This window comes from Nicotiana sylvestris, chromosome 7 (genome assembly GCF_000393655.2).
Source record: "Nicotiana sylvestris chromosome 7, ASM39365v2, whole genome shotgun sequence".
In the NCBI taxonomy this organism is placed as follows: domain Eukaryota; kingdom Viridiplantae; phylum Streptophyta; class Magnoliopsida; order Solanales; family Solanaceae; genus Nicotiana; species Nicotiana sylvestris.
Genome location: NC_091063.1, coordinates 32,628,814 through 32,655,024, shown reverse-complemented (window position 1 = coordinate 32,655,024; position 26,211 = coordinate 32,628,814). Strand labels below are relative to the sequence as shown.

Below are 26,211 nucleotides of genomic sequence, written 5' to 3'. Positions count from 1 at the left end.
AGACTATAGGAACATGGGAATCATAGGGTAACTTAGCAATGGAGAAGAGAGAGTATCAAATAGCATACAAAGGGTCCAGTAGAAGGACCTTAGAAAAGTCTAGCAGGGAATCAGAATCATATAAAGAAACTAAAGTTTAAACAAAGATTTCAAGACTCAGTTGAGCAACAGATGAAACAATCTTCAAAAACTCGAAATAGGTCTAAAGAAAATTAGGGTTTTTGAAATCAAACAAGTTCAGAGATGAAGAACAAGCAAATCACATAGTCAATGGTCTCAAAACTCAGATGAACCCCCAAATTCTAGGGGTTTTACCATTATTCGAGTGTAGAGATGAAAACAAGTAAATCAGGAAGAAATACTAATGAAATAAGTTCAGAAACCTCAGAAAGGAACTAAGACCTTTAACATGCATCTTCCAGTAAAAGAAACTCATGAGAAACATAGTAAAAGAACAACATGAGAAACACAGTAGAAGAACTCATAAGAACATTGTAGAAGAAACACATAGAAAACACAGTAGAAGAACTCGTAAGAACATAGTAGGAGAGAAACATAGTAGAAGAAACTAATAGTAAGAGAAACACACAAGAACTTAACGAAAATCAGAGAAGCATCTCGACAAAACCCTAAATCGGAAGGATAAAGGTTTGAAAGCGTAGTTTTTGAAAGAAATCTCGAGAAACCGTTTAAAAGCTCAGGGAAAACACGGATCTAGAACGGATCTAAAGAAATCAGAAGAAACTCAAAAGCTAGGGTTTCAGAGGAACCCAAATAGTGAGAAAGGCTTGGAAAGAGGTTGATCTGAGCAGGAGAAGTCGAGATCGGGTTCGAAGAGCCATGGCTTGCCGGAGCAAGGCCGAAGACGGCCATACAACTCGAACCAAACAAAGCCTAGACCAAGCTTCTTCTTGGTCAGACCATGAATCTTCCCAGCGTGTAGGAGTTATAGGAGGTCGGTATAAGACTTCAGTTGCCTTGGAAGCCATAGATTCCAGTGGTTTTAGGGTGGAAATAGAAGGAGGCGGCTAGGGTTTCTGAGAGAGAATTTGGGAGAGGGGGAATCCATGGGCGGCTGCCAGTGAGAAATGAATAGGGTTTGGGGGTATTGGGGAATTAAAAAGGAAAGGAAGAGTGTGATCTGTTGATCTGTTAGATCAACGGTTGGGATTAAAGGGGGCCGAGTGGGTTATTTTAAAGTGTCGTGGGTCGGTTAATTTTAGGAATTTGGCCGGGTAATGAGATCTAAAATTGGGTTTAATTGGGGTGCCAAATCCGGCCAGAAGTGAAATAAACTGAGCTAACTTTTAAATAGCCACCTTTTCCCTTGTTTAATTTATAAAAAATAGTAAAATAATTTCTGGGAGTAAATTAAAGGTACTAAAATGATTAATAATATATAATTATGAAAATAAAAATACTGGAGTCAATTTTATAATTATAAACACAATTAAATCTTAAAATAGGCTAATATTGCAATTATATGCAATTTAGCTTAACAAATACTAAATAAATTTGTCAAAATATACAAAAATTATGTTAGCCATATTTTAGTATAAATATAAGAATCTAATAAGTGAATTGCCAAAATGACAATATTGGGAATAATTATTGGGCTTTTCTTGATAAAATAGGGCAATAAATTGACTTAAATATTAAGAGAAAAATATTAAAACTCTGGGACATAATTATATATGCATATACATGCTATTTTGAAAGTAATTTGCATATTAAAAATATATAGGGAAAATTGGGTATCAACAGCTGCCCCTCTTTACCCGGGAAGGATGAAAGAGTTGTCGGGTAAAGATATGATGGTCAATTTTGACCGAACAAAATGGTTCGAGGAGACATAGGCCGTGCTCTGGCTTCTGAGCTGCCTACGTATCCCTGTTTTTACGGGAATCAGGACGTATAAAGTTCAGAATCCGTCGGCGGATTATACCGATGGAGACTTTTCATGAACGAACGTAATATTAATGACGAGGTGAATGATTGAAGTCTGATAGGGCTGCGGGAACCAGAACGGGATCGCTCCTGCCGAGACGGCCGTTGCTCTCTGGTTTACCTGCTAATATGCAACACAAGCATATATTGTGCGTAAATTTAAATATGATGCAAATTCCCGTTGGACCATGAAAGTTGTCTTTGGACAGTTAGGATGACATCTTTAGACTATGACGTCCTGGGCGATGAAGCGTATAATAAGGATTCGCAGGCCATGAAATGATGCTCTTGGGTTATGGGAATGATGCCTTCGAACTATGATGCCCTTGAATAATGATATGCAAAAGATAAAAGGGGTCCTCAGGCCATGAAATTGTGTTCTCGGGCTATGAAAATGCTACCTCCGAACAATGACGCATTTGAACAATTTGGTGATCTTTTAGCCATGAGATGCAGTAAGTGGCGATCTTGCAGCCCATGAAATACAGAAGGTGGCGATCTTTCAGCCATACAAATGATAAAGTGGAGATCTTTCAGCCATGCAAATGCAGTATGTGGCGATCTTTCAGCCATGCGAATGTAAATAAGGTGGCGATCGTTCAGCCATACAAATGATAAAGTGGCGATCTTTCATCCATGCAAATGTAAAGGTGGCGATATTTCAGCCATGAAAATAAGGTGGCGATCTTTCAACCATGCAGATGGAGGTAGAGATTAACCTCGAAAGGCAGAATGGTAGCCTTATGCAATGACGAAATGCAGATGGAGACAGAGCTTAACCTCGGAAGGCAGAATAGTAGCCTTATGCAATGCAAGAATGTAGATGGAGGTAGAGTTTGACCTCGGAAGGCAGAATGATAGTCTTATGCAATGCAAGAATGCATATGGAGGTAGAGCTTAACCTAGGAAGGCAGAATGGTAGCCTTATGCAATGTAGAAATGCAGATGGAGGTAGAACTTAATCTCGGAAGGCAGAATGGTAGCCTTATGCAAGAAGTAAAAGGGCAAACGATAATAGAATTTTTTTGGCTGATAGCGGATTGCGATATTACGACTGCTGGGGATACTGTGTGCGGATAGACGCTGTGAGTAGGTGTAACGGTTCTGAGAGTTGTATTTCCGAGCAATGTGAGTCTCATGAGTGTATAGTACATTTGATGATTTTGTAACTCAAGTGCCTGTATCCAAAGAAAAATCGTGAGTTTTGTAAAAGGGGGGTTAGTTCGTATCCCTGCTGGCTCTGCTTGACCTGCTCGGCTTTGATCTAGTGACGTTGTACGTATCGTTGGGGGTAGCGTTGCTAAACAGCGCAATTTCAAAAATAAGCATGCATGATTTAGTGAAGAAAATGTAACAATAAATACATAATTAAGAGTAGTTTTCTTTAGATGAACCGACGACCGCGGAGTGGTCCAAGACATTACAACCTTCCTTGTTACGAAATTTTGAGGGTCCGCCTCAAAATTCTGCCCCAGTTTACTAGGTTGCTGCTTCTGAATGCTGCTAGCTATAATTGGTTGAAATCAACTTTGGAATTTTGAAGGTCCTCCTCAAAATTCTGCCCCAATTTCCAATCTCAGGGGGAAATGAAAATTTTATTGAATTGTGATCGAACCCATAGGGTTGCCTATGTATCCCCTCTTAAATAGGAATCAAGTCAGACGTAGTTCAATTTACATCATATGAGTGAAGTATAAAGGTTACACATAGTAACGCTTGACTGCATCTAAATTGATCAGCTTCGGCCAGACTTCTCCATCCATTTCTGCAAGTATGAGGGCTCCTCCTGTTAAAACCCGGTGAACCATGTACGGACCTTGCCAGTTCGGAGAGAATTTCCCTTTGGCTTCATCTTGATGTGGAAAGATTTTTTTTAACACCATCTACCCTAGTGTGAACTGTCTAGGCTTGACTCTTTTGTTGAAGGCTCTGGACATTCTGTTCTGATAAAGTTGACCATGGCAAACTGCATTCATCCTCTTTCCATTTATGAGGGCTACCTGCTCATAACGATTTTTCACCCACTCTGGGTCATCGAGCTCAGCTTCATGTATGATCCTTAGGGAGGGAATTTCTACCTCGGCGGGAATGACTGCTTTTGTACCATAAACTAGCATATAGGGGGTTGCCCCAGTTGATGCGTGGACTGTGGTGCAATATCCCAGTAAAGCAAACGATAACTTCTCGTGTCAATTTTTATGCTTCTCTATCATTTTCCTCAATATCTTCTTGATATTCTTATTGGCGGCTTCTACTGCTCCGTTTATCTGAGGTCTATAGGCTGTAGAATTCTTGTGTCTGATCTTGAGGGTTTTATCAAGTCACTGTTGAGATTGGAACCATTATCGGTAATGATTGATTCTGGAATCCTGAATCGACAGATAATGCAGTCGCGGACAAAGTCTGCCACGACCTTCTTAGTTACTGCTCTGTAGGATGTTGCTTTGACCCACTTGGTGAAATAGTCAATTGCTAATAGGATAATCTTGTGCCCGTTGGAAGCAGCGGGCTCGATTAGTCCAATAACATCCATTCCCCAAGGGGCGAACGAACATGGTGAGCTTGTTGCATTAAGCTCGCTTGGAGGTACCTTTATCATGTCTGCATGTATCTGACAGTGGTGGCATTTCCGGACATACTGGATACAGTTCATCTCCATAGTCATCCAAAAGTAACCAGCTCGGAGTATCTTCTTTGCTAAGATAAAGCCATTCATATGCGGACTGCAGGTCCCAGCGTGAATTTAATCTAGTAACCTGGATGCTTCCTTTGCATCAACATATCTTAGCAATCCTAAATCAGGAGTCCGCCTATATAGGATTCCTCTGCTATGAAAGAAATTGTTGAACAACCTCCGAAGTGTGCGTTTCTGGGTAGTATTTACAAGTTTTGGGTATTCTTCTTTTGTCAAATATTCCTTGATATCATAAAACCAAGGTTTTTCGTCTGCTTCGTCATCAACATGAGCACAATATGCTGGCTGATCATGGATCTTTACCAGAATGGGACAAATGAAGGTCTTGTCTAGATGTTGTATCATAGATGATAGGGTAGCCAATGCATCGATGAACTCATTCTGGACTCTGGGAACATGTTGGAATTCTGTCTTTGTGAACCTTTTCCTCAATTCCTGTGCATAATGTAGATATGGGAGTATCTTGGAGTTCTTGGTTGCCCATTCCTCTCGGACCTGATGTATAAGTAGGTCTGAATCTCTGATCACTAGCAACTCTTGAATGTTCATGTCAATAGTCATATTGAGCCCTAAGATGCAGGCTTCGTACTCGGCCATGTTGTTGGTACACGGGAACCTGAGTTTGGCAGACACCGGATAATGCTGACCAGTTTCTGATACCAGGACGGCTGCTATGCCAACTCCCTTGAAGTTTGCTGCTCCGTCGAAAAACATTCTCCAACCGTCATAGGATTCTGCAATATCTTCTCTTATGAATGATACATCTTCATTAGGAAAATACATTTTTAGGGGTTCGTATTCTCTGTCCATGGGATTTTCAGCAAGGTGGTTTGCTAGTGCATGTCCCTTGATCGCTTTCTGAGTCACGTAGGCAATGTTGAATTCACTCAACAAGATTTACCACTTGGCTAGCTTGCCAGTGGGCATGGACTTCTGTAAGATGTACTTCAAGGGATCCATCCTTGATATGATATATGTAGTATAGGCACAGAAATAGTGCCTCAACTTCTGAGCTATCCAAGTCAAAGCACAGCAGGTGCGCTCTAACAGAGAATATCGAGCCTCGTACGGGATGAACTTCTTACTGGGGTAATAGCTGGCCTGCTCCTTCCTCCCCGTTTCATCATGCTGCCCTAGAACACAGCCGAAAGCTCCATCCAATACTGCAAGGTAGAGTAATAAGGGTCTACCTAGCTCAGGCGGAACTAAGGGTGGTGGTGTTGACAGAAATTCCTTGATTCTGTCGAAAGCTTTTTGGCAATCATCAGTCCATTTGGTAGCGGAGTCCTTCTTTAACATCTTAAAGATCGGCTCACAGATAACTGTAGATTATGCTAGGAACCGGCTGATGTAGTTAAGTCTCCCTAAGAAACTCATCACGTATTTCTTGTTCTTTGGCGGTGGAAATTCTTGAATAGCATTGACCTTTGATGGATCTAGTTCTATTCCTCGGCGACTCACAATAAACCCAAGTAGTTTTCCGGCAGGAACCTAAAATGCACCCTTCACGGGATTCAGTTTCAGGTTGTACTTTCGCAGTCAATTGAAGAACTTCCTTAAATCTTCCATGTGATCAGTGGCTTTCTTGGACTTGATAATAGCGTCATCTACATACACCTCTATCTACATGTGTATCATATCATGGAAGATGATAGTCATAGCTCTCATGTAGGTGGCCCCTGCATTCTTTAACCAAACGGTATCATCTTGTAACAATACATTCCCTACGGCGTAATGAAAGTTGTTTTCTCAGCATCTTCTTTATCCATCCAAATTTGATGGTAACCAACAAAACAATCCACAAATGACTGCAATTCATGCTTGGCGCAATTGTTGATTAGGATGTGTATATTTGGCAAGGGAAAATCGTCTTTCGGACTGGCCCGGTTTAGATCCCAGTAGTCGACACAAACTCTGACATTTTCGTCCTTCTTTGGTATTGGCACAATGTTGGCTAACCATGTTAGGTATTCTACTACCCAGAGAACCTTGGCTTTAACTTGCTTAGCGAATTCTTCCTTGATTTTCAGACTCATGTCAGGCTTAAACTTTCTGAGCTTTTGCTTTACAGGCGGCCATGTTAGATCGGTTGGCAGTTTATGAGCCATAATAGATGTACATAGACCAGTCATGTCATCATACGGCGAAGTGAATATGTCTTCATATTCCCTTAGAAATTCTGTGTATTCCTTCTTTTCTAATGGCGATAAGTGGATACTGATTCTCGTTTCTTTGATGTTCTCTGCATCTCACAGGTTAACAATCTCGGTCTCGTCTAGGTTGGACTTAGGTTTGTTCTTAAAATTCATAACTTTCTTAACAATCTCTTCTGGTATGTCATCTTCCTCTGAATCTATGTCCGTTTGTAGCATTGTCTCGTTTCATGTCACAGTCATTGGTTCACCAAGACAAGTAATAGTAATGTTGTATAAGTAAAGTAATAAGAGAAAACAATAGTAATAAGTGTCGATTTATAAGAAAAGTCAAAATGCTTTGATAAATTGCATAATAATTGTTTTGAATATTGGATATCTTATTGTAGGAATTGAAAACATGCGAAAAATAAAAAATATTTTAGTAAATTAAGAAAATGCTTGTTTTAGCCTTGCTACCCCGAGGCTTGTCGGGCCCTGGTTGTCCTTATGGTCTAGTTATTGAGGCGGGCCCCTCTGCTTACGGTTTGTACGGAAGGGCTTTCCTCCCCCTACTCTTCGAGAATGACACAACAGTCCATATCACTGTCTTCTAAGAACAAGTTTTCCACGACTTCCAGTGCTTCCTCTTCTTCTGGCCCATAGATAACATTAGTCGATTGGAAAGTCTGCTCCAAATGTGGTATTGGCTGATCTAGTGGATAGTAGGGACCGTGCCATTATGGCGACAAGTTGTTGAATTCTTCCCAGGTGTACTCATATCCCAGTCCGAAAGTGGTGCCATGTTTCTTGAGTTTTATAGGCTTAGTGATTTATTGGAGGTTCTTGCCAAGCCCCTTGCCAGGTTTGTACCCACACCAATTCAGTATACTCTCGAGCTTGTTGTCCCACCATTTGTATTTGTCAAAAACATTCACTCATTCAATGTGATGGTAAGCCTCTCCACCTAGCTTCCTTCTCCCTTCGTTTGAATGAATGGTCTGGCGACTGTATATGGGGTTGCTACCATCACCGTGAATGATCATTTCCTGGTGGTTCCATTCAAACATAACTACCTGATGTAGTGTTGATGCTACAGCCCCAGCGGCATGGATCCACGAGCGTCCCAATAGTAGATTGTAAGATGTCGGCACGTCTATCACTTGGAAACTGACATCGAACCAAGTTGGCCCCATTTGCAAACACAGACTAATTTTCCCAATAGTGGACCTCTGGAAACCGTCGAAGGCTTTCACGTTGATGGCTCCATCCTTTATCTCGTGTAGTCCCTTACCCAACTTCTTAAGCATTACCAGTGGACAAATGATGAGGCTGGAACCCCCATCAATCAGGATCCCGGTGATAAAGTGATCCTTGCATTGCACAGTAATGTGCAGTGCTTTGTTGTGCCCCAACCCTTCAAGCGGTAGCTCATCCTCATGAAAAGTAATTTTGTGACTTTCTAATACCTGTCCGACCATGTTAGCCATTTCTCCGCATGTAATGTTGCTTGGCACGTATGCTTCACTCAGCACCCTCAACAGAGCATTCATGTGTGCCTCAGAATTTTGATGGAGATCTGCGCCGGTTGTTTGTTCAACTGGTCGATGACCGAGTATTCTTTGGCCTATATCTTTCTCCAAAGATCGTCTGGACCCGTCTCAATGATGGGAGGCCGATTGGAGGCCTGCTTTCTTGACTCAGCTAGGTGTTCCAGGGTATAAACTCTACCAGTTCTCGTCATACCCTGTGCGACAATAGTTTCCTCTGTCATACCCATGCCTTGGCTGTATAGTCCCATGGTATGGAATGGTTTCATGGTGGACATCGCCACTGGGATAGGCGTGGACATCTTCACTCTGAACGGAGCATGTGCTTTGGGAGGTAAAACCGCAACTTCAAATGGTGGAGGTGCATTTGTTGGAGTCATGAATTCGACCTCAATTGGTGTTGGTGTCTTTGCAGTTGCTTCAAACTCAAGTGGCACAGACATGTTTACCTCGCCGTCCCCAGATGGCTGAATCTGGACTATGATTGGACTAAGAGTAACTATTGGTTTCTTTGGATCACCACCTTCTGTGATCAACCCAATCGACCCCTCGGGATCCCAATCCTCCTCTATTTCGATCATGTAAATGCCTCCACCCTTATGGTCTAGCAGAGGGTTGTTGCGGACATTCGGAGCGGGCTTCTTTACCATAATAATTTTATTGTCAATCAGAGCCTGGATCTTGTCCTTCAGAGAACGACATTTGTCGACGGTGTGTCATTTCATGTTGGAATGGTATGCACAGTATTTGTTTGGATTAACTCCCTGAGAAGGGTTCTCAGGAGTTATAGTAGGGATAAGGGTGACATAACCAGCAGCTTTGAGTCTCTCTTACAGCTAGTCAATGGGTTCGGCAATGGCTGTATACTATTTAGGAGGTTTGCGGTCAAAATTTGGTCGAGGTCTATGGAAGTTTTGGCGTGTAGGAGGTGATTAATGGTGGGATGGTTGAGCATTGTAGGCTTGGTAAACATATGCGGGTTGGGAATATCTAAGTGAAGTGGGTTGATATATGGGTGGTGGAGATGATTGATAAGTGGGTGGTGGAGTTTGGTAAGAGGGTGAGGGTGCTTGGTAGTTTGGAGTAGGTTGATATATGAATGGAGGCATTGGATAGGTTTGGTATTTGATGGGAGATTTGGTTCTCTGTGCCACCATTACAGCTCATACGTCCCTTTTCTTGGACACACCACCGAACTGTAAGGCCTTATTTGTAGCTTGCAAAGCCTCAAAGTTCGTGACCATACCGCTTTTGATGCCCTCATCGATCCTCTCACCCAGCTTGATGATGTTAGAAAATTTATGGCTTTCAATCAACATTAGCCGCTCGTAATACTGTGGGTCCTAAGCCCAGACGAAGAATTTGTTCATTTGTTCTTCCTTTAAGGCAGGTCTGACGTTAGCAGCTTCGGATCTCCAGCGAGTGGCATACTCGCGGAATAGTTTTGTGGGATTCTTCTTTAGGTTCCGAATGTAGAACACATCTGGCGCATTTTTTGTGTTGAACCTGAACCTGTCCATGAAATCGGACGTCATACTTACCCAGTTTGACCATTTCTTCGGGTCTTGGCTAATATACCAAGACAGAGCATCTCCTTTCAGACTCCCCATGTAAAGCTTCATGCAGATCCTTTCGTCTTTCCCTACTCCAACTAGCTTGTCATAGTATATTCTCAAATGGACCCTCGGATCACCTGTACCGTCAAACATCTTGAACTTCGGAGGTTTGTACCCCACCAGCAGCTCAACATCTGGTTGTATGCAGAGATCTTCATAGTTTAAACCCTCAATTCCTTACTACCTTTGACGCCTTGAATTCGTCTAGTTAGTTTCTTAAGTTCTTCAGTCAGGTTCCTAATGAGCGAGTCTTTATCATCAGACTCGAGTGTGCTTGAGATGGGTTGGGTGGAGTGCGGCATGGTCTCCACATAGGTGGGCGTGTTGTGATAGGTGTGAAAGTGGTCATTTGTGGAGTTCAAGGTTTCTGGGATGAGCAGCGAAGTATTGTTGGAAGTATGGCAGGTGTTGCAGTGGTGGTAAGGAGCGGGATGGTTTTGTGGCTTTGGGATATTTTGTGGAGGTATGGGGTTCTGACCATTTGAGAAATTGACATCGGGAGTGGTGAGGGAAAATGACAGATTTGCCAGATTCCGGACCTGAACAAGTTGTTTTTCGAATTTCAGCAGCTTTTGTTCGAGCTGGGATGCACTTTCCTTAGGAACTAGAGTACCATGACCATGAGAGACCTCTACCTGTCCAGCTGAGTTTTCCTTTAAGTTGTTCACATCTTCCATCTTTCCTTTGTTCTTGCTTGTGACAGGACTAAGAGGAGGAGTGGGTTGAGGACCCCTTAGATCTCGTGGAATAAGATGGCATTGCCAGATTGCACGAACTAACCTTTGGGGAAGAGGAATAAATAAACAAAAAGTAAAAACAAAAGGTAACAAGTCAGTGATGATTATAAGAAGATGTTGCGATATTTAAATACATAGTGCAAGAATGTAAATCGTGTCCTATTTGGGAACCTCTTTGTGCCCGAGGTAGGCCTAGCGACAAGTTGATTAGGAGAACATAGAATGCTAAATGCCTCATTTTATTGATAAAAAGTAGACGAATCCTAAATCGACACTAAATAACAGGAAATAAAATATCACTAGTGTCCATCGGCCTTATTACATTCATAAAACGAAAAAGTAAATTCCTATCTACTTGGTCCTGGAAGGACCTTCCTTAGGTTGAATGCTCTTGTTGATCAAATCCTCCGGTTCGCATAGGTTTACCAGTAAAAATGCCTTGGCCAGTTGTTCTCCTTCGTTTCTCTCTGCGTTCTGGCAATCGGTGACTCTCTTCCTCGCTTTTCCTTCTAATTCCAGCAGACTGTATTCTAGATATTCCAACTTTACGCTAGCTTTGGTGGCCCTCTCTTTCCACTCATTGATGTGGTCATCTGATGGAAGACTCCTCCACCATTCTAGCAAGAGTGGGGGCGTGCTAACCATTCCGAAACTGGGGACCTCATTCTTCATTTTCTGCAAGACAAAAGGGTTAAAACCATACCCCTACCGGACTCGGCTATTTAACATCAACAATTAGCATAAAAACATTTAGTTCTCCAAATTAAAGCACAGAACATGGTAGTGTCCGTTTGGGTTTTGGGAAAACCCAGTGGACTTTGGACAAGGCTATCTTAAAGAGTCATTATACGGACAACATAATTGACTCGGCTAGGTTTGACCATGATGCATGCACAGTTAAACAGAGTAAGGTTTCTATGGGGTTTTAGACTGGTACCCTTGAGCGGACAACTCAAGGGGAAAGGCACGGAACCGTCGACTACACCATTGATCGACTGATTTTACAGCAACTACACCTTTTCCGGATTTAGGGGTGATAATATCGAAAGATCACAACCACTCATTATAAGTGTTGATGTGGTATTTTGTTTGGCACGAGTGGAATATGATGTTGAGCATGATTATGTAACAATTAAAGCAGGTTGTCACATATCTGCACGTTAGGAAAGCAGTAAATACAACAGTTTTTCATAACTTAAAGCGGTAGTAAAGGAAAGCAGTAAAGAAAGGTAATAAAGGAAACAAAAGACAAGTCAGTTTTGCAATCGAAAAGAAAATTGAAAGCTTGAAAGAAATAAACAGATAATTGCACATAAAGAAGCATAAATTCACAATAATAGTCTGAAATGGTAAAAGCCTAAAAGAAATTCCCAGCAAAGTCGCCATGCTGCCGCGCCCCCTTTTTCCTCGCAAAATCGGGTTCATGACATTTAGAAGGACAACTCGTTCCTTTTGGGAACTGGGTTTGATTTAAAGAGTCGCCACCTAATGATTAGGGTGCATTAGGACACCAAGAGGGTATGATTTGAGTAACCAGAGATTGGATAAGGGCTTGAAATTATTCCAAGGAGAAGGTGTTAGGCACCCCTCAGAATAAAAATTAGGGTACAATTAACATATAGACAAATAAAGCTCAAATAGGAGGGGATTTCACATATAAAGGTTTGAAAATAGACAAAGTTTAAAAGAGCGATTTGAGGAAGCATATTCTAGAATGTAAATGTTAAAGAAATAAGAATAAAGGAAAGGGGGGGTCCTAGGTTTACTAAAAATATGGATCACCCCACACAATGTCCGGTAATCACTCCTCAATGAGGGTCTACACGTGATGTTATCGTGTGGTCATGCTATTACCCGTCCCAATCTTATCAGTCCCGGAGGAATTTAGGACTACTAATCCTAAAAGGGAGGGGTATTAGGCTTATTTGTAGTTTCAAAGGTAAAAACTCTAAGGCGACATAAAAACACATATTCCAAATGTGGGGAAAGCATACAACAAACCAAGGCCCAGATATACCTCCTTAAATAAAGAAGCACGTAATTAGCATGACTTACACATACTGTTTTAGGTCTGATTTTTTTTTAAAAAAAAAAAGTATTAAAGACGAGGGAGAGGAAATTGTTAAGACAGTTTCAGCTTATCACATAACTCAGATAAGAAGTCAGAATCAGGTCTGCTTGCTAGTTGTAATTATTAACAAAAACAGATTCAACTTATAATTATCAGCCTAAGGCTAGCCTAAGTGTTGGACAAGGATCCTATAGGCATGGTATCAACCAGATTCAGAAAACAATGAAACAACAAGGCTCGAAGTGAACTGTTTTGAATGCATACTCGTGAAACTTGCTAAGTGATAGAATCAGATTGTTAAAAGAGAGGCAAGATTTGACAAATTGATTAGAAGTCCTACGGCTGATAGCAGCCATTATAACTGGGTGAATCAGATTTTTTATTAGAAACCCCTATAGGCATGCTTTCTATACATTGCTGATTTTTTCAAACCTTATAGACATGGTATCTAGATGCAGAATTTGTTTTTAAACCTATGAGCATGGCATCTAGATGTAATGGAATATGCAGAATTGGACAATCCTATAGGCATAATTTCTATATGAAGTTAAATATGCAGAACCCTATAGATATGATTTCTAAGTGAAGTTTGAACATGCAGAATTCAGAACATCCTATAGGTATAACTTCTATATGCGTTTGAATATGCAGAATTCAAAATACCTATAGACATAGTATCTATCCTTTGCATACATAGTTACCCACCCTTTTCAGTAACCATCCCCAAGAGTTTATTACAAATTATTACAACCCCGAATAAATAAAATTACATCAGAAACTATAAAGAAAAATACAACCAGAGGAAGCCTGATTCATGACTTCCTCTTTGAGTTATGAGATAGACCACCTCAAAGAGACCATGATCCAAAGCCTTTCTCCCATTTGAGTGTGTCAAAGTTCCCTAAGAGGCTCAATGGACTCCGGGCAATGCTCACACCCAAATTGCATTATCAGAATGGGGCTCGGTGCAGTGTGGAAGGGCCAACCCTCAGGTGTCCAAGTTCAGAGGGAGCTCGATGGGTCCCAAGGCAAGGCTCACAAGAGGGGGGGCAGAACTTAAAGGCTAAGAGAGAGTGCAAGTGCAGAAACAGAACTTGAAGAACTAAGGGAGTAAAGGAAAAGGGAAAGGGGTGCTACAGAAATAATAACTTCACACAAAAGGGATTCAGGGGTTGGGAACTAATTGCAAAGGGCCCTTGTGCACGGACATTAATTGATTCTGGACATACGCAGCAATAGGGAAAGCTGTTATGCCGACAGAATATACAACATACAATGGTAGTGTGAGGTTACGATCCTAGGGGGATCAAGTTTGATTCATAGACAGCAATATTTTAATGTTGTCATGCCTCAAACAACCATCATTGTCAAACACACTTAAAATACACAATAGAGGCATAAGAGGCAGAAGGAGGATGCTAAATAAGAATTGAACTAAACACAAGCAGTAGGCGGACAGAAGGAAAAAAAATGTTAAACAAACACATTGTTGTGGTGCTGAATCTTAATTAGAACATACCAGTTCAAAGAAAGCAAATAGAGAGAGAAGCAGGCAGCAAGATTTGCAAACAGGCCACAATTAACAAGAGAGAATACTTTTAAGTGTGAGTATGAGTTCAAAAAAGCTATGAGCGTTGGATGTTGTGTTAATGAAAGAGTGAGGTATTTATAGTGTGAAAAAACAGGCAGAAATAAGGTAAGAAAAATAATTATGGGACTGGGTATCACTTAAACAATTAGTATAAGACTTCCTTTAATTAAGGAATTCAGACTTTAACGGTAATGAGAAAAAGTTATTTAAGGAAAGAAATCAAATAAGCATCTTGTGCAAAGTACACAATTAGGGGTAAATACATATGACTTTAATTAAGGGCAGAGTTTTGAAATACACGGTTAAAACAAATAAGGTAAGAATCAATTAGTACATAGTAAATTAAGGAATTAGAGATTTGTAACTACTGGCCCATCAATAAACCAAGTCAGAAAGGCTAAGGAAAGCTTTCGACTCAAACCAAGTAACAGGGCAATCAGCAAACAAGGAAAGAAATCAATCAGACTTACACAAAAGGAAGTCTGAAATCATTCAAAAAATTGAAGGCTATTTAGAGAGGAAGTTCATCACATATAAAGAGTACACAAGTATTAGGCATGCGAGGCTGAATTTAGGACGAAGAAAAAGTGTCATGCAATTGCACAATCAGTAAGTAGTAGACTATAGGAACATGGTAATCACAGGGTAACTCAGCAATGGAGAAGAGAGAGTATCAAATAGCATACAAAGGGTCCAGTAGAAGGACCTTAGAAAAGTTTAGCAGGGAATCAGAATCATATAAAGAAACCAAGGTTTAAACAAAGATATCAAGACTCAGTTGAGCAACAGATGAAACAATCTTCAAAACTCGAAATAGGTCCAAAGAAAGTTAGGGTTTTTGAAATCAAACAAGTTCAGAGATGAAGAACAAGCAAATCACATAGCCAATGGTCTCAAAACTCGGATGAACCCCCAAATTCTAGGGGTTTTACCATTAATCGAGTGTAGAGACGAAAACAAGTAAATCAGGCAGAAATACTAATGAAATAAGTTCAGAAATCTCAGAAAGGAACTAAGACCTTTAACATGCATCTTCCAGTAAAAGAAACTCATGAGAAACATAGTAAAAGAACAACATGCGAAACACAGTAGAAGAACTCATAAGAACATGGCAGAAGAAACACATAGAAAACACAGTAGAAGAACTTGTAAGAACACAGTAAGAGAGAAACACAGTAGAAGAAACTAATAGTAAAAGAAACACACAAGAACTTAACGAAAATCAGAGAAGCGTCTCGATAAAACCCTAAATCGGAAGGATAAAGGTTTGAAAGCATAGTTTTTGAAAGAAATCTCGAGAAACTGTTTAAAAGCTCAGGGAAACACGGATCTAGAACGGATCTAAAGAAATCAGAAGAACCTCAAAAGCTAGGGTTTTAGTGGAACCCAAATGGTGAGAAAGGCTTGGAAAGTCGTTGATTTGAGTAGGAGAAGTCGAGATCAGGTTCGAACAGCCATGGCTTGCCGGAGCAAGGCTGGAGACGGACATAAAATTCGAATCAAACGAAGCCTGGACCAAACTTCTTCATGGTCAGGCCTTGAATCTTCAATAACCCGGCGTGTAGGATTTATAGGAGATCGGTATAAAACTTCAGTTGCCTTGGAAGCCATAGATTTCAGTGGTTTTAAGGTGGAAATAGAGGAAGGTGGCTAGGGTTTCTGAGAGAGAATTTGGGAGGGGGGGAATCCAGGGGAGGCTACTGGTGAGAAATGAATAGGGTTTGGGGGTATTAGGGAATTAAAAAGGAAAGGAATAGTGTGAGCCGTTGATCTATTAGATCAACGGCTGAGATTAAAAAGGGGCCGGTGGGTTATTTTAAAGGGTCGTGGGTCGGGTAATTTTAAGAATTGGGCCGGGTAATGATATCTGAAATTGGGTTTAAATGGGGTGCCAAATCCGGCCAGAAGTGAAATGAAATGGGATAACATATAAATAGCCACTTTTTCGCTTGTTTAATTTATAATAAATAGTAAAATAATTTCTGGGAGTAAATTAAAGGTACTAAAATGATTAAGAATATATAATTATGAAAATAAAAATATTGGAGTCAATTTTATAATTATAAATACAATTAAATCTTAAAATAGGCTAATATTGCAATTTTATGCAATTTAGCTTAACAAATACTACATAAATTTGTAAAAATATGCAAAAATTATTTTAGCTATATTTTAGTATAAGTATGAGAATTTATTAAGTGAATTGCCAAAATGACAATTTTGGGAATAATTATTGGGCTTTTCTTGATAAAATAGGGCAATAAATTGACTTAAAAATTAAGAGAAAAATATTAAAACCTTAGGACATACTTATATATGCATATACATGCTATTTTGAAAGTATTTTTTATATTAAAAATATACAAGAAAAAATTGGGTATCAATAGAAGGCTCAAACAAACGTTTAAACGCAGTGAGTGAGAGTCGTAGATTAATACCAAAAAAATCAGAAGAAAGCGTTTTTGAAAAGGTGTTTAAGAACCCTAGTTCGAAGATGAAGAGTTACTTTAGAAAAATTGAAAAAACCTTTGAGGAAAACTACAAAAGCTCATAATATACACAGATCTAAGACAGATCTAAAAGAAATCGGAAAGTCTTAAGAGTTAGGGTTTCAAAGAACCCAGAGAAGATGAGAAAACCTTAAAATGTTACCGGTTTTAGCCGAAAAAGTCATAGATCTTACTCCAACGACAATGGATGGCCGAAAAATGGCATGAGAAATCATGAGAGGTGAGTGAACCGCCTTAGGTTCACTTGAAGGCCTCAAAACAATGACACGCGTTCAAGAGAGAGCCATAAGGCTGGTAGGTGGCGAGACCACCATGGATTCCGGCATGGATACGGCCGGAGAACGGAGGAAATGGGCCCAGTAGGTGGAGCGTTTCAGAGAGAGAGATAAGATAGTTGAGAGAGACCAGCTGAGTGAATGAGAGAATGAGGGAACACTACAGTACCATAGTTCTAATGCAACACTAGAGCATCAAGAGTTGACTGAATTAACCAAGGAAGCTCGCTCTATTACGTAGGTTATTGTGGAGCCCAAACTCTTCCTCCTCTACTCTCCATAAGCAAATCTCACTTTATATTGTAGCACTCAAAACAAGGATTGTGGAGAAGTGCACTCATCTCTCTCAAGGGAATGTCACAAGTCTGGCTTTAAGTACCATAAGCTTGCCCCTTGTGTAAATCACCACTAATGTAATCTCACTCAACTCAAAATCATATAGGGCTTTTGCGGGAATATAATGAAGGCTTTTGGATCAAGGTAGGACTTATTGGCATATGATGGTCTTATATTTCCTTAAGCACTCTATTTTCTCATTTCGGCTCACACTTTCTTGACTCTTTGAGTCATTTTCTTCTTCCTTTGGTCAACTAAAGAGACACACTATCACTCTTTCTTGCTCATGAAGATCATTTTTCTCCTTTTCTAATCATTCCATGCCTTTTATCATTGCTTTCATTGAATCCCTTCACTTTTCTATCTTGTTTACTTTCTTTTTGACTTTTCTTTATTTTCTTTTGCCTTACCTTTTATTCCTTTTGTACCTTTTATCACTTTCACATTCCCCGTCTCTCCCCCAAACTTATGCTTTTGCCAATTTTGAATGCTAAGGAATGATCGGGTGCCAAGAGAGGGTCATTATAGAACGGATAAAGGCTTGTATCATAGTTATTGAAAGAAAAAAGGCTTCGGCTCAACGGGGTTGACAAGGGATATAATATTTGGTAGGTTATGGATGCTTTCAAGTTTCAAATTGTATCAAGTAAAGCCTATAATCATTTCTCAAGTCGAGCTACACTTAGAATTTCACCTAGACAAACATTCAGGGCAAGTTCTAGACTTATTGGCACGAGACTTGGACTTTCAATTCAATACCTCACCTTACAAGTTGTTGGATTGTTAAAGAGAACAGAGTCGAGGGCCCACAACAACCCTAGATAAGATTGAGCATCACAAATGGCTCCAAAAAGCCACTCGATGATTGTTTAGTCAACACAACATTCTAAAGGTCACAACTAAAACTATTCTTTGCCAATCAACTTGTTTCTAATCATCAGGTCTAAGGTAAATGTGCTAGGACCAAGTGAAGCCTGCTTGAGACAATTTTATTCGTTAGTACTATTTACACCAAAACATAAAGAAAACACACTCAATTCCTTAAGAAGGTTGTCACGCCATCCATCGTTGGGAAGAGCCACCCGGTTCACACAACATCCACCTTTGGAAAGAACCGTGGCAATAAGAAAACCAAAGGCTTATTGTTCTCATAAAACGTAAAAAGAAGCAAACAACTTAAAAAGAAACTACTAAAGGAAATAAGAAGTAATGAATTAAAATTACGAAAGAAGTTATGAAGTAAACTATGGAAGTCAGACTGAATATATACAACTTGAAGTAAAGTGAATATATATATATATAAATGAAAATGAATATGTACATCAAATGGTAAAAATATATACATACCAAAATGTGAAAGTAACGAATATATACATACCAAAAGTAAATAATAAAGAGAAGTAAAGATAAAGAAAAATAGTATCATGGTTATTAGATACCAATGTCACCAAATCATCACCAATCAAAATAGACCCCCCCCTCCCAAACAAGAGATAGCATTGTCCTTAATGCTAATATCAAAATAAGATTAGGGAAAGGGCTAGAGAGTAAAGAAAACTCCCTATATGGTCTATATTGGGTCCGACACATGAGTGGGGGTACTCGGACTGCATAGGATCATTAGCTCCCTCCGGGTCCTCTAACTGAATCTCCAAATCTTATGACTTGGGGACCACGGGGTTGCGAAGCATCTGGATCATCTCCTCAGCACTATGTGTAGTGGCAACTGGCTCCTCAGACTGGCCAGCCGCTGGTGCTTCGTGCTCTGCTGCCTGTGCTGTTGGGACTTGCTCCTCCATGAGCAAATCCAGTGGGATGTCTCCAACAGAAGTAAGCTTCTTTACCTCCTTCTTCAGCTTCTCCACTGACTCTTTTATGGCCCGAGTCTTCTTCATCTTCTTCATTTGCTTGCCCAGATCCATGATGGCCTTACCCTGTTTATCCAAAGTCTTCAGGATCATCTTTTGGTTGTCTATGAGCTTCTTTTGGTTGTCCAGAAGCTCCTTCAATGAATCCTCCACTGATGGAGGTACCTGAAACTGTGTTGGGGCTGGCTATGTTGCTACTCCACTGGATAAGACAAACATCTTTGATGTAGCTGCCTGTATCCAGTTGTTGATACTGGATAAAGTTTGAGAAACCCGCAGTGCATTCTGAGGGTAAGTAGAAGATAAGGGCACAAATAATGGCACTGTGATGGGTGGCCCAGATGAAGGAGGAGGCATGGTAGCTGACAGGCTCCTAGCTGTGGAAGGCTCCGAGCCTGTGGAAGTCACTACCCAAGGCTTTTTAGACTATCCAGTGGAGATAGCAGTTTTACCCTTTGCTTTACGGTTGTCCAATCCATAGAGGTTGTACCAGGAGAAGGGCTTTTTAGGCTTTGCCTTTGTGTCATAATGCTTCTTCTCAACTCCTTGGTCCTCAAAATACATGGTGAGGAAGTTGGGGTAAGGGTAGGATCTTTCTTCCTTTCCAACTGCCTTTGTTATGTGATAGTACACGAGGTTCCCCGCATTGATAGGATAACCCGCCATGATGGAGGCTATCAAGACTACCCATGTGAGTGGAAGGACATTATCATGCTGACATGGGTCCAGTCGGCTGCATACAAATATGGACCACCCTTTGGCTTCAAAGCTGAGGGTGTTTCTAGTTATTGGGGCTCTAGCTCTTAGCCATGTCGGGGTCGTCCTTGGGGCTAATATCTCCGCCAACCATGAACGGGATGCTTCATCTAGTTCCAGCTTCTCCAAGTATTGCACGGCTTCCACATCCTCAAAACCGGCATACTCATTTAATGTGTGTCCATCAAACCGAATCTTCAAGTCCTGGACCTTTGTCACAGTGGTGCACTTTTTGATATGGGCAACGTTTGCATAGAACTCTTTTACAAGATATTTATGTGCATCCGGGACTTTGCTGGTGTAGAATTTCCACCCTATTCTCTTCTCAAACTGCCTCTTGACATTTGGATTGTAGGGAAGGAGGCCTCTCTCTATGAACTATCTCTCAAGGGTGAGCGACTGTTGGGTCCACCATTCTCGAAACTTCATATAATCTATTTCGCTCACAAATCTATCGACCCATACCTCGGGTTTTCTGGACCTGTCCAACCCCCCAACATTGGTGTCACCCCCTCTCCCGTCATCCAGGACCTCGTCATCATCAACATTAATAGGGGCAGCCGGTGAGACCGAAGTTGTAGCAGCTGGGGAAGATGGTGCTGAAGCCTTACTACCTTCCTCTAAGCCAGCAGACGACTCAGAATAGGAGGTAGGTTCATCAACTAGATGGAATTTCCCCTGGAATTTTGTGGAGATATGTGTTGGCACAGAGTCTCCTTCCAAAGCTTCCTGGGAAGGGACATACTCACTGGTGTCTGAATGATCTGCTACTCTATCTGCAGCTTTGATGGAGGCTCTCAACTTGCCAATTGACTTTTGCACTGCTAGGGGTATCTTAGTCTTTCCTTTACCCCTGCCTCGGGAGGGTTCTGCCCTCCCTTTAGATGTACAACCTCGACCTTTGGAATGGACCATTGTCTACAACATACAAGTAGTGAAATATAGTCAGAAAAAGGGCTTAAAACATGTGTTAAACAAAATACAGATAAAATGCAACACTGCTTCTCACAACTGGGCACCGCGAGCCGTGTAAAAGTGAGCGCGGCCGCGAAATGCCAATCGCGGACAGTATAAAAGTGAACGCGGTCGCGAAGAGGCCAGAGTCAGACTACTAACTATATGATCTTGGACAAACGCAGATCGTGAAAAATTAGACATAGCCGCAAATGAACAACTGCGTACCACGAAAAAGTGAACATTGACGCGAAAGCAATTAACAGATTCTTTGAAGTTCAAAGGCGCAGACCGCGAGAATTTAAACACGTCCTTGAAGGACCAGTCGTAGACCACGTAAAAGTGACCGTGGACGTGAACTTATAACAATACTCAGTAATTAAAATCTAGGGTATCGCAGAATGCGAAAACGTGAACGCGGTTATATCCTACAGCGGTCCGCAGAAAATTGATCGCGGCGAAATTCAAATGCAACTGATACTGATGAACACATTAACATAGGGTTTTCACTAAGTGTGCAAAAAAAAGTTCAATAAGCATTCAAAGTTACTAACCCTATTCCCATTAGGCCTATAAACATTACCCACATGTATTTAAGTAGTAATTTTAGATTATGGGATATATTTAACTCTAACTAAAAATTAAAAAGAAAAATTAAAACAAAACGAAAAGAAAAGAAACAGATAAAATCAATTCAAGGACTTGAACATACCAGCTGTGAAATTTTAGTAAGAAGAGAACTCTTGATTAGAAAGAGATGAGAATGAGAGCTAGAGAAGATGAACAGTACTTTTGGGCGGTGAAACATGAGGGTTCGAAAAGTGTAAATGGCTTAAGGACCCCCTATTTATACTTAGCAGAAAACCCAACCCCTTACATAAGCGCGGACGCAAAATTCTATCGCGATCCACATTTTGTTACCTGATAAAAAACAGTCTCACATATGGGCGTGGTCCGCAGAAAAATGGATGCGGCCATGAAATACACCACGGACCGCCAAAATATATACGCAAACGCGAAATCTAAAGGATATTTGATAGTCCAACTTCAGAGAGTTAGCATTTTGCTCTTTTAAATTACGCATCCACGAACAAAAAGGTGTGGCCGAAAAATGCTTATACAGACCGCAAAATTTTGGGCGCGGTACGCGAACTTCCAACACTTAACCCAATTTTTTTTCCCGTCAAATTTCTGCACTGCACAACCAATTCCTACATACACTTCACAACCAGTTAGTCCAAAACAATGCCTAATCTAAGAAGAAAATCACAAGAAAGAAAAAACACATGGGTTGCCTCACAAGAAGCGCCTGATTTAACATCACGGCATGACGCATGTTACCATCATTCACTTGAAATGAATCGATGCCACAACGTGGCCATCATCAACCTTACCAAGGTAGTGCTTCACTAGATTCCCTTTGACTCTAAAGATCTCACCATTCTTGTTTTTCAAATCTAGAGCACCAAAGGGAGTTACATGCACCACTTCAAAGGGACCACTCAATTTTGACTTTAGCTTTCCCGGAAACATCCGTAACCGAGAGTTGAATAAGAGAACAAGGTCACCTTCTTTTAATTCTTTGTTCCGGATAGACTTATCATGTAGATATTTCATCTTGTCCTTATACAAGGACGAACTGGAGTAAGCATGGAACCGGAACTCATCAAGTTCATTCAATTTCTCCACCCGACGATTGGAAGTTGCATCCCACTCTAGGTTCAACTTCTTCAACGCCCACATGGTCTTATGCTCTAATTCCACCAGGAGGTGGCATGCTTTCCCAAATACCAACCAATATGGAGACATACTAATTTGAGTCTTGTAAGCTATTCTATAGGCCCATAAAGCATCGTCAAGTTTCCTTGACCAATCAGTCTGGTTTGCATTGACTGTCTTGGATAGAATACTCTTGAGCTCCATGTTAGAGACCCGAACCTATCCACTTGCCTGTGGGTGATAGGGAGTTGACACCTTGTGAGTGACACCATACTTGGAGAGTAAATTTTCAAAGGCTTTGTTACAAAAATAAGAACCCTCATCACTAATGATGGCCCTTGAGGTGTCGAACCTTGTGAATATATTTTTCTTCAAGAAGGCCACCACACTCTGTGCTTCATTGTTGGGCAAAGCCACAACTTCAACCCACTTGGAGACATAATCCACACCAATAAGAATATAAGTGTTCCCATATGAACTCACAAATGGACCTATAAAGTCGATACCCCACACATCGAAAATGTCGATCTCAAGGATGGTAGTGAGAGGCATCTCATTCTTCTTGGAAATCCCATCAGCTCTTTGGCACTCATCACACCACTTGACAAGCTCGCTAGCATCTTTGTATAAGGTATGACAATAGAATCAACAGCTTAGGACCTTTTTAGCAGTTCTTGCCCAACCATGGTGACCACCGTAGTGAGAAGAATGATAAGCTTCAAGAAAACCCAATTGCTCTTCTTCTAGAACACATCTTCGGATAACACCATCGGTTCAAATTTTGAAAAGATATGGCTCGTCCCAATAATAATCCAAGCAGTCCCGTTTGAGCTTTTTCCTTTGGTTTGAAGAGACCTCATTCGGGAAAATTCCACTCATAAGATAGTCAGGCACATCGGAAAACCAAGGCATCCCGGTCAAAGACATGGAAAGGAGTTGTTCATCCTAAAATGAATCATTGATCTCAAGGCCATCATGGGGCTTCCCCTCTTCTTCCAAACAGGACAAATGGTCTTCAACTTGATTCTCGCTCCCTTTTCAGTTTATGATTTCAAGATCAACCTCTTGTAGAAGAAGTAACCACCTCATCAATATAGACTTTGTGTCCTTCTTACTCATCAAATAGCGAAGCGTCGCGTGATCGGTGTGAACAATCACTTTGGTACCCATGAGGTACGGGAGACACTTTTCCATAGCAAAGACAATGGCTAAGAGTTCTTTCTCGGTCACCAAATAGTTGACTTGGGCGTCATTCATGGTCTTACTAGCATAGTAGACCGGATGGAATATCTTGTTGATTCTTTGCCCCAATACCACTCCTACCGCCACATCGCTAGCATCACACATGAGCTCAAATAGTAAGCTCCAATTTGGTGCAATAATGATGGGAGTGGTAGTCAACCTATACTTTAGTAGCTCAAAATCCTTCATGCAATCATCATTGAACACAAATTTTGCATCTTTTTCCAACAACTTGCACAAGGGGTTCACCACCTTTGAGAAATCCTTAATGAACTGACAGTAAAACCCCACATTCCTTAGAAAGCTCCTCACTCCTTTGACAGAAGTAGGAGGAGGGAGTTCTTATATCACTTCAATTTTTGCTTTATCCACTTCAATACCATTCTTGGAGATCTTATGGCCGAGGACAATACCTTCATCTACCATAAAGTGACACTTCTCCCAATTAAGCACCAAGCTGGTCTGTTCACAATGTGCCAAGACTTTATCAAGATTACCCAAACACTCATCAAAAGAATCCCCCACAATAGAGAAATCATCCATGAACACCTCGAGGAAGTCCTCCACCATATTCGTGAATTTTGCCATCACACGCTGCTGAAAAGTAGCCGGTGCATTACATAGACCAAACGGCATCCTTGAGAATGCAAATGTGTCATACGGACAAGTGAAGGTGGTCTTCTCTTGGTGTTCAGGTGTAATAAAAATCTGGTTATACCCGGAATACCCATCCAAGAAGCAATGATAAGCATGTCCGGCTAACCTATCCAACATTTGATCAAGGAATGGAAGCGGAAAATGGTCTTTCAGAGTCACTTTGTTGAGCTTCCTATAATCCATACATACCCTCCAACCAGTGACAGTTCTTGTAGGGATCAATTCATTGTTGTCATTTTTAATCACAGTCATGCCCCCTTATTTGGGACATAGTGTACCGGCGAAGTCCATGAGCTATCAGAAATGGAGTAGACAACCACAACATCCAACAAATTGATAACCTCCTTCTTAACAACCTCTTGCATGGCCTCATTCAACCTTCTTTGATGTTCCATGAAGGGTTTGGCATCCTCATCCAATATGATTTAGTGCATGCAAAAGGCAGGGCTTATACCCCGAATATCTGCCAATGTCCAACCTATTGCTTTCTTCCTCTTTTGGAGCGCTGCAAGGGTGGTATCTACCTGCACATTAGTTAAGCACGAGGAAAGAATAATAGGTAAAGTATAACAAGGGCCAAAGAACTCATACCTGAGGTGTGAAGGCAAAGGATTCAACTCCAATATGGGAGGCTCCTCGATTGAGGGCTTTGTTGGTGGAGTCTTCCGATTCTCAAGGTCCAAGAAAAGTTTTCGGTGCTCATATGTATATAAATCCATTCCTTGCAAAGCATTGACATATTCAACCAAGCCTTCTTTCTCATCCACATCATGATCCAATAACACATCTTCCAAAGGGGCTTCCACATTAATCACAGCACTGGTGTCTTCAACAATCACCTCGGTCACAAGATCCATGAACGAACACACTTTGTTATTAAGCTGCCTCATTGACTTGCAAACATGGAACACAACTTTTTCATCGCCCACTCGGAAGTTGAGCTCTCTTTCTTCCACATCAACTAAGGCCTTCCCTGTAGCTAGTAAAGGTTTCCCTAATATGATTGGTACCTCATAGTCAACCTCACAGTCAAGTATCACAAAATTTGCGGGAAGTATGAACTTATCGACCCGAACTAGCACATCATCAATTATCCCCAATGGCCTCTTCATTGTCCTATTCGCCATTTGAAACTGCATGGATGTGGGCCTTGGTTTCCCAATCCCAAATGTCTTGAAGACAGAATATGGAATCAAGTTAACGCTTGCCCCCAAATCACACAAAGCTTTGGCAAAATCGGCACTACTAATAGTGCATGGAATTCTAAAGGCACCAGGGTTTTCCAACTTTGGATCCATGGAGTGAACAATAGCACTCACTTGATGTGTCATTTTGATCATTTCACAGTTCATTTATCTCTTCTTTGTTGCCAAGTCCTTCATGAACTTGGCATATCCCGACATTTGTTCTAGAGCTTCAACCAAAGGCTCATTTATGGACAAACTTTGCATCATATCAATAAATTTCTTGAACTAGTTCTAATTGTTTTGTTTTGCTAGCCTTTGAGGATATGGTGGAGGAGGCCTTGGCAAAGGAGCCTTGGCTTTGGGCACTA

The 26,211-nt window shown here is 40.9% G+C and overlaps 2 protein-coding genes across 2 annotated transcripts; both read right to left on the bottom strand.

The window, feature by feature from the left end:
- Nucleotides 1-4,690: 4,690 nt before the first annotated feature.
- Nucleotides 4,691-5,425, bottom strand: LOC138872954 (uncharacterized). Its single transcript, XM_070151377.1, has 2 exons — nt 5,259-5,425; nt 4,691-5,162 (listed from the first exon to the last, which is right to left on the bottom strand). The coding sequence occupies exons 1-2, from the start codon at nt 5,423-5,425 to the stop codon at nt 4,691-4,693; spliced, it is 639 nt and encodes a 212-aa protein (XP_070007478.1).
- A 19,656-nt stretch (nt 5,426-25,081) lies between these two features.
- LOC138872953 (uncharacterized) lies at nt 25,082-25,987 on the bottom strand. Its single transcript, XM_070151376.1, has one exon. The coding sequence runs from the start codon at nt 25,985-25,987 to the stop codon at nt 25,082-25,084; it is 906 nt and encodes a 301-aa protein (XP_070007477.1).
- Nucleotides 25,988-26,211: the final 224 nt, after the last annotated feature.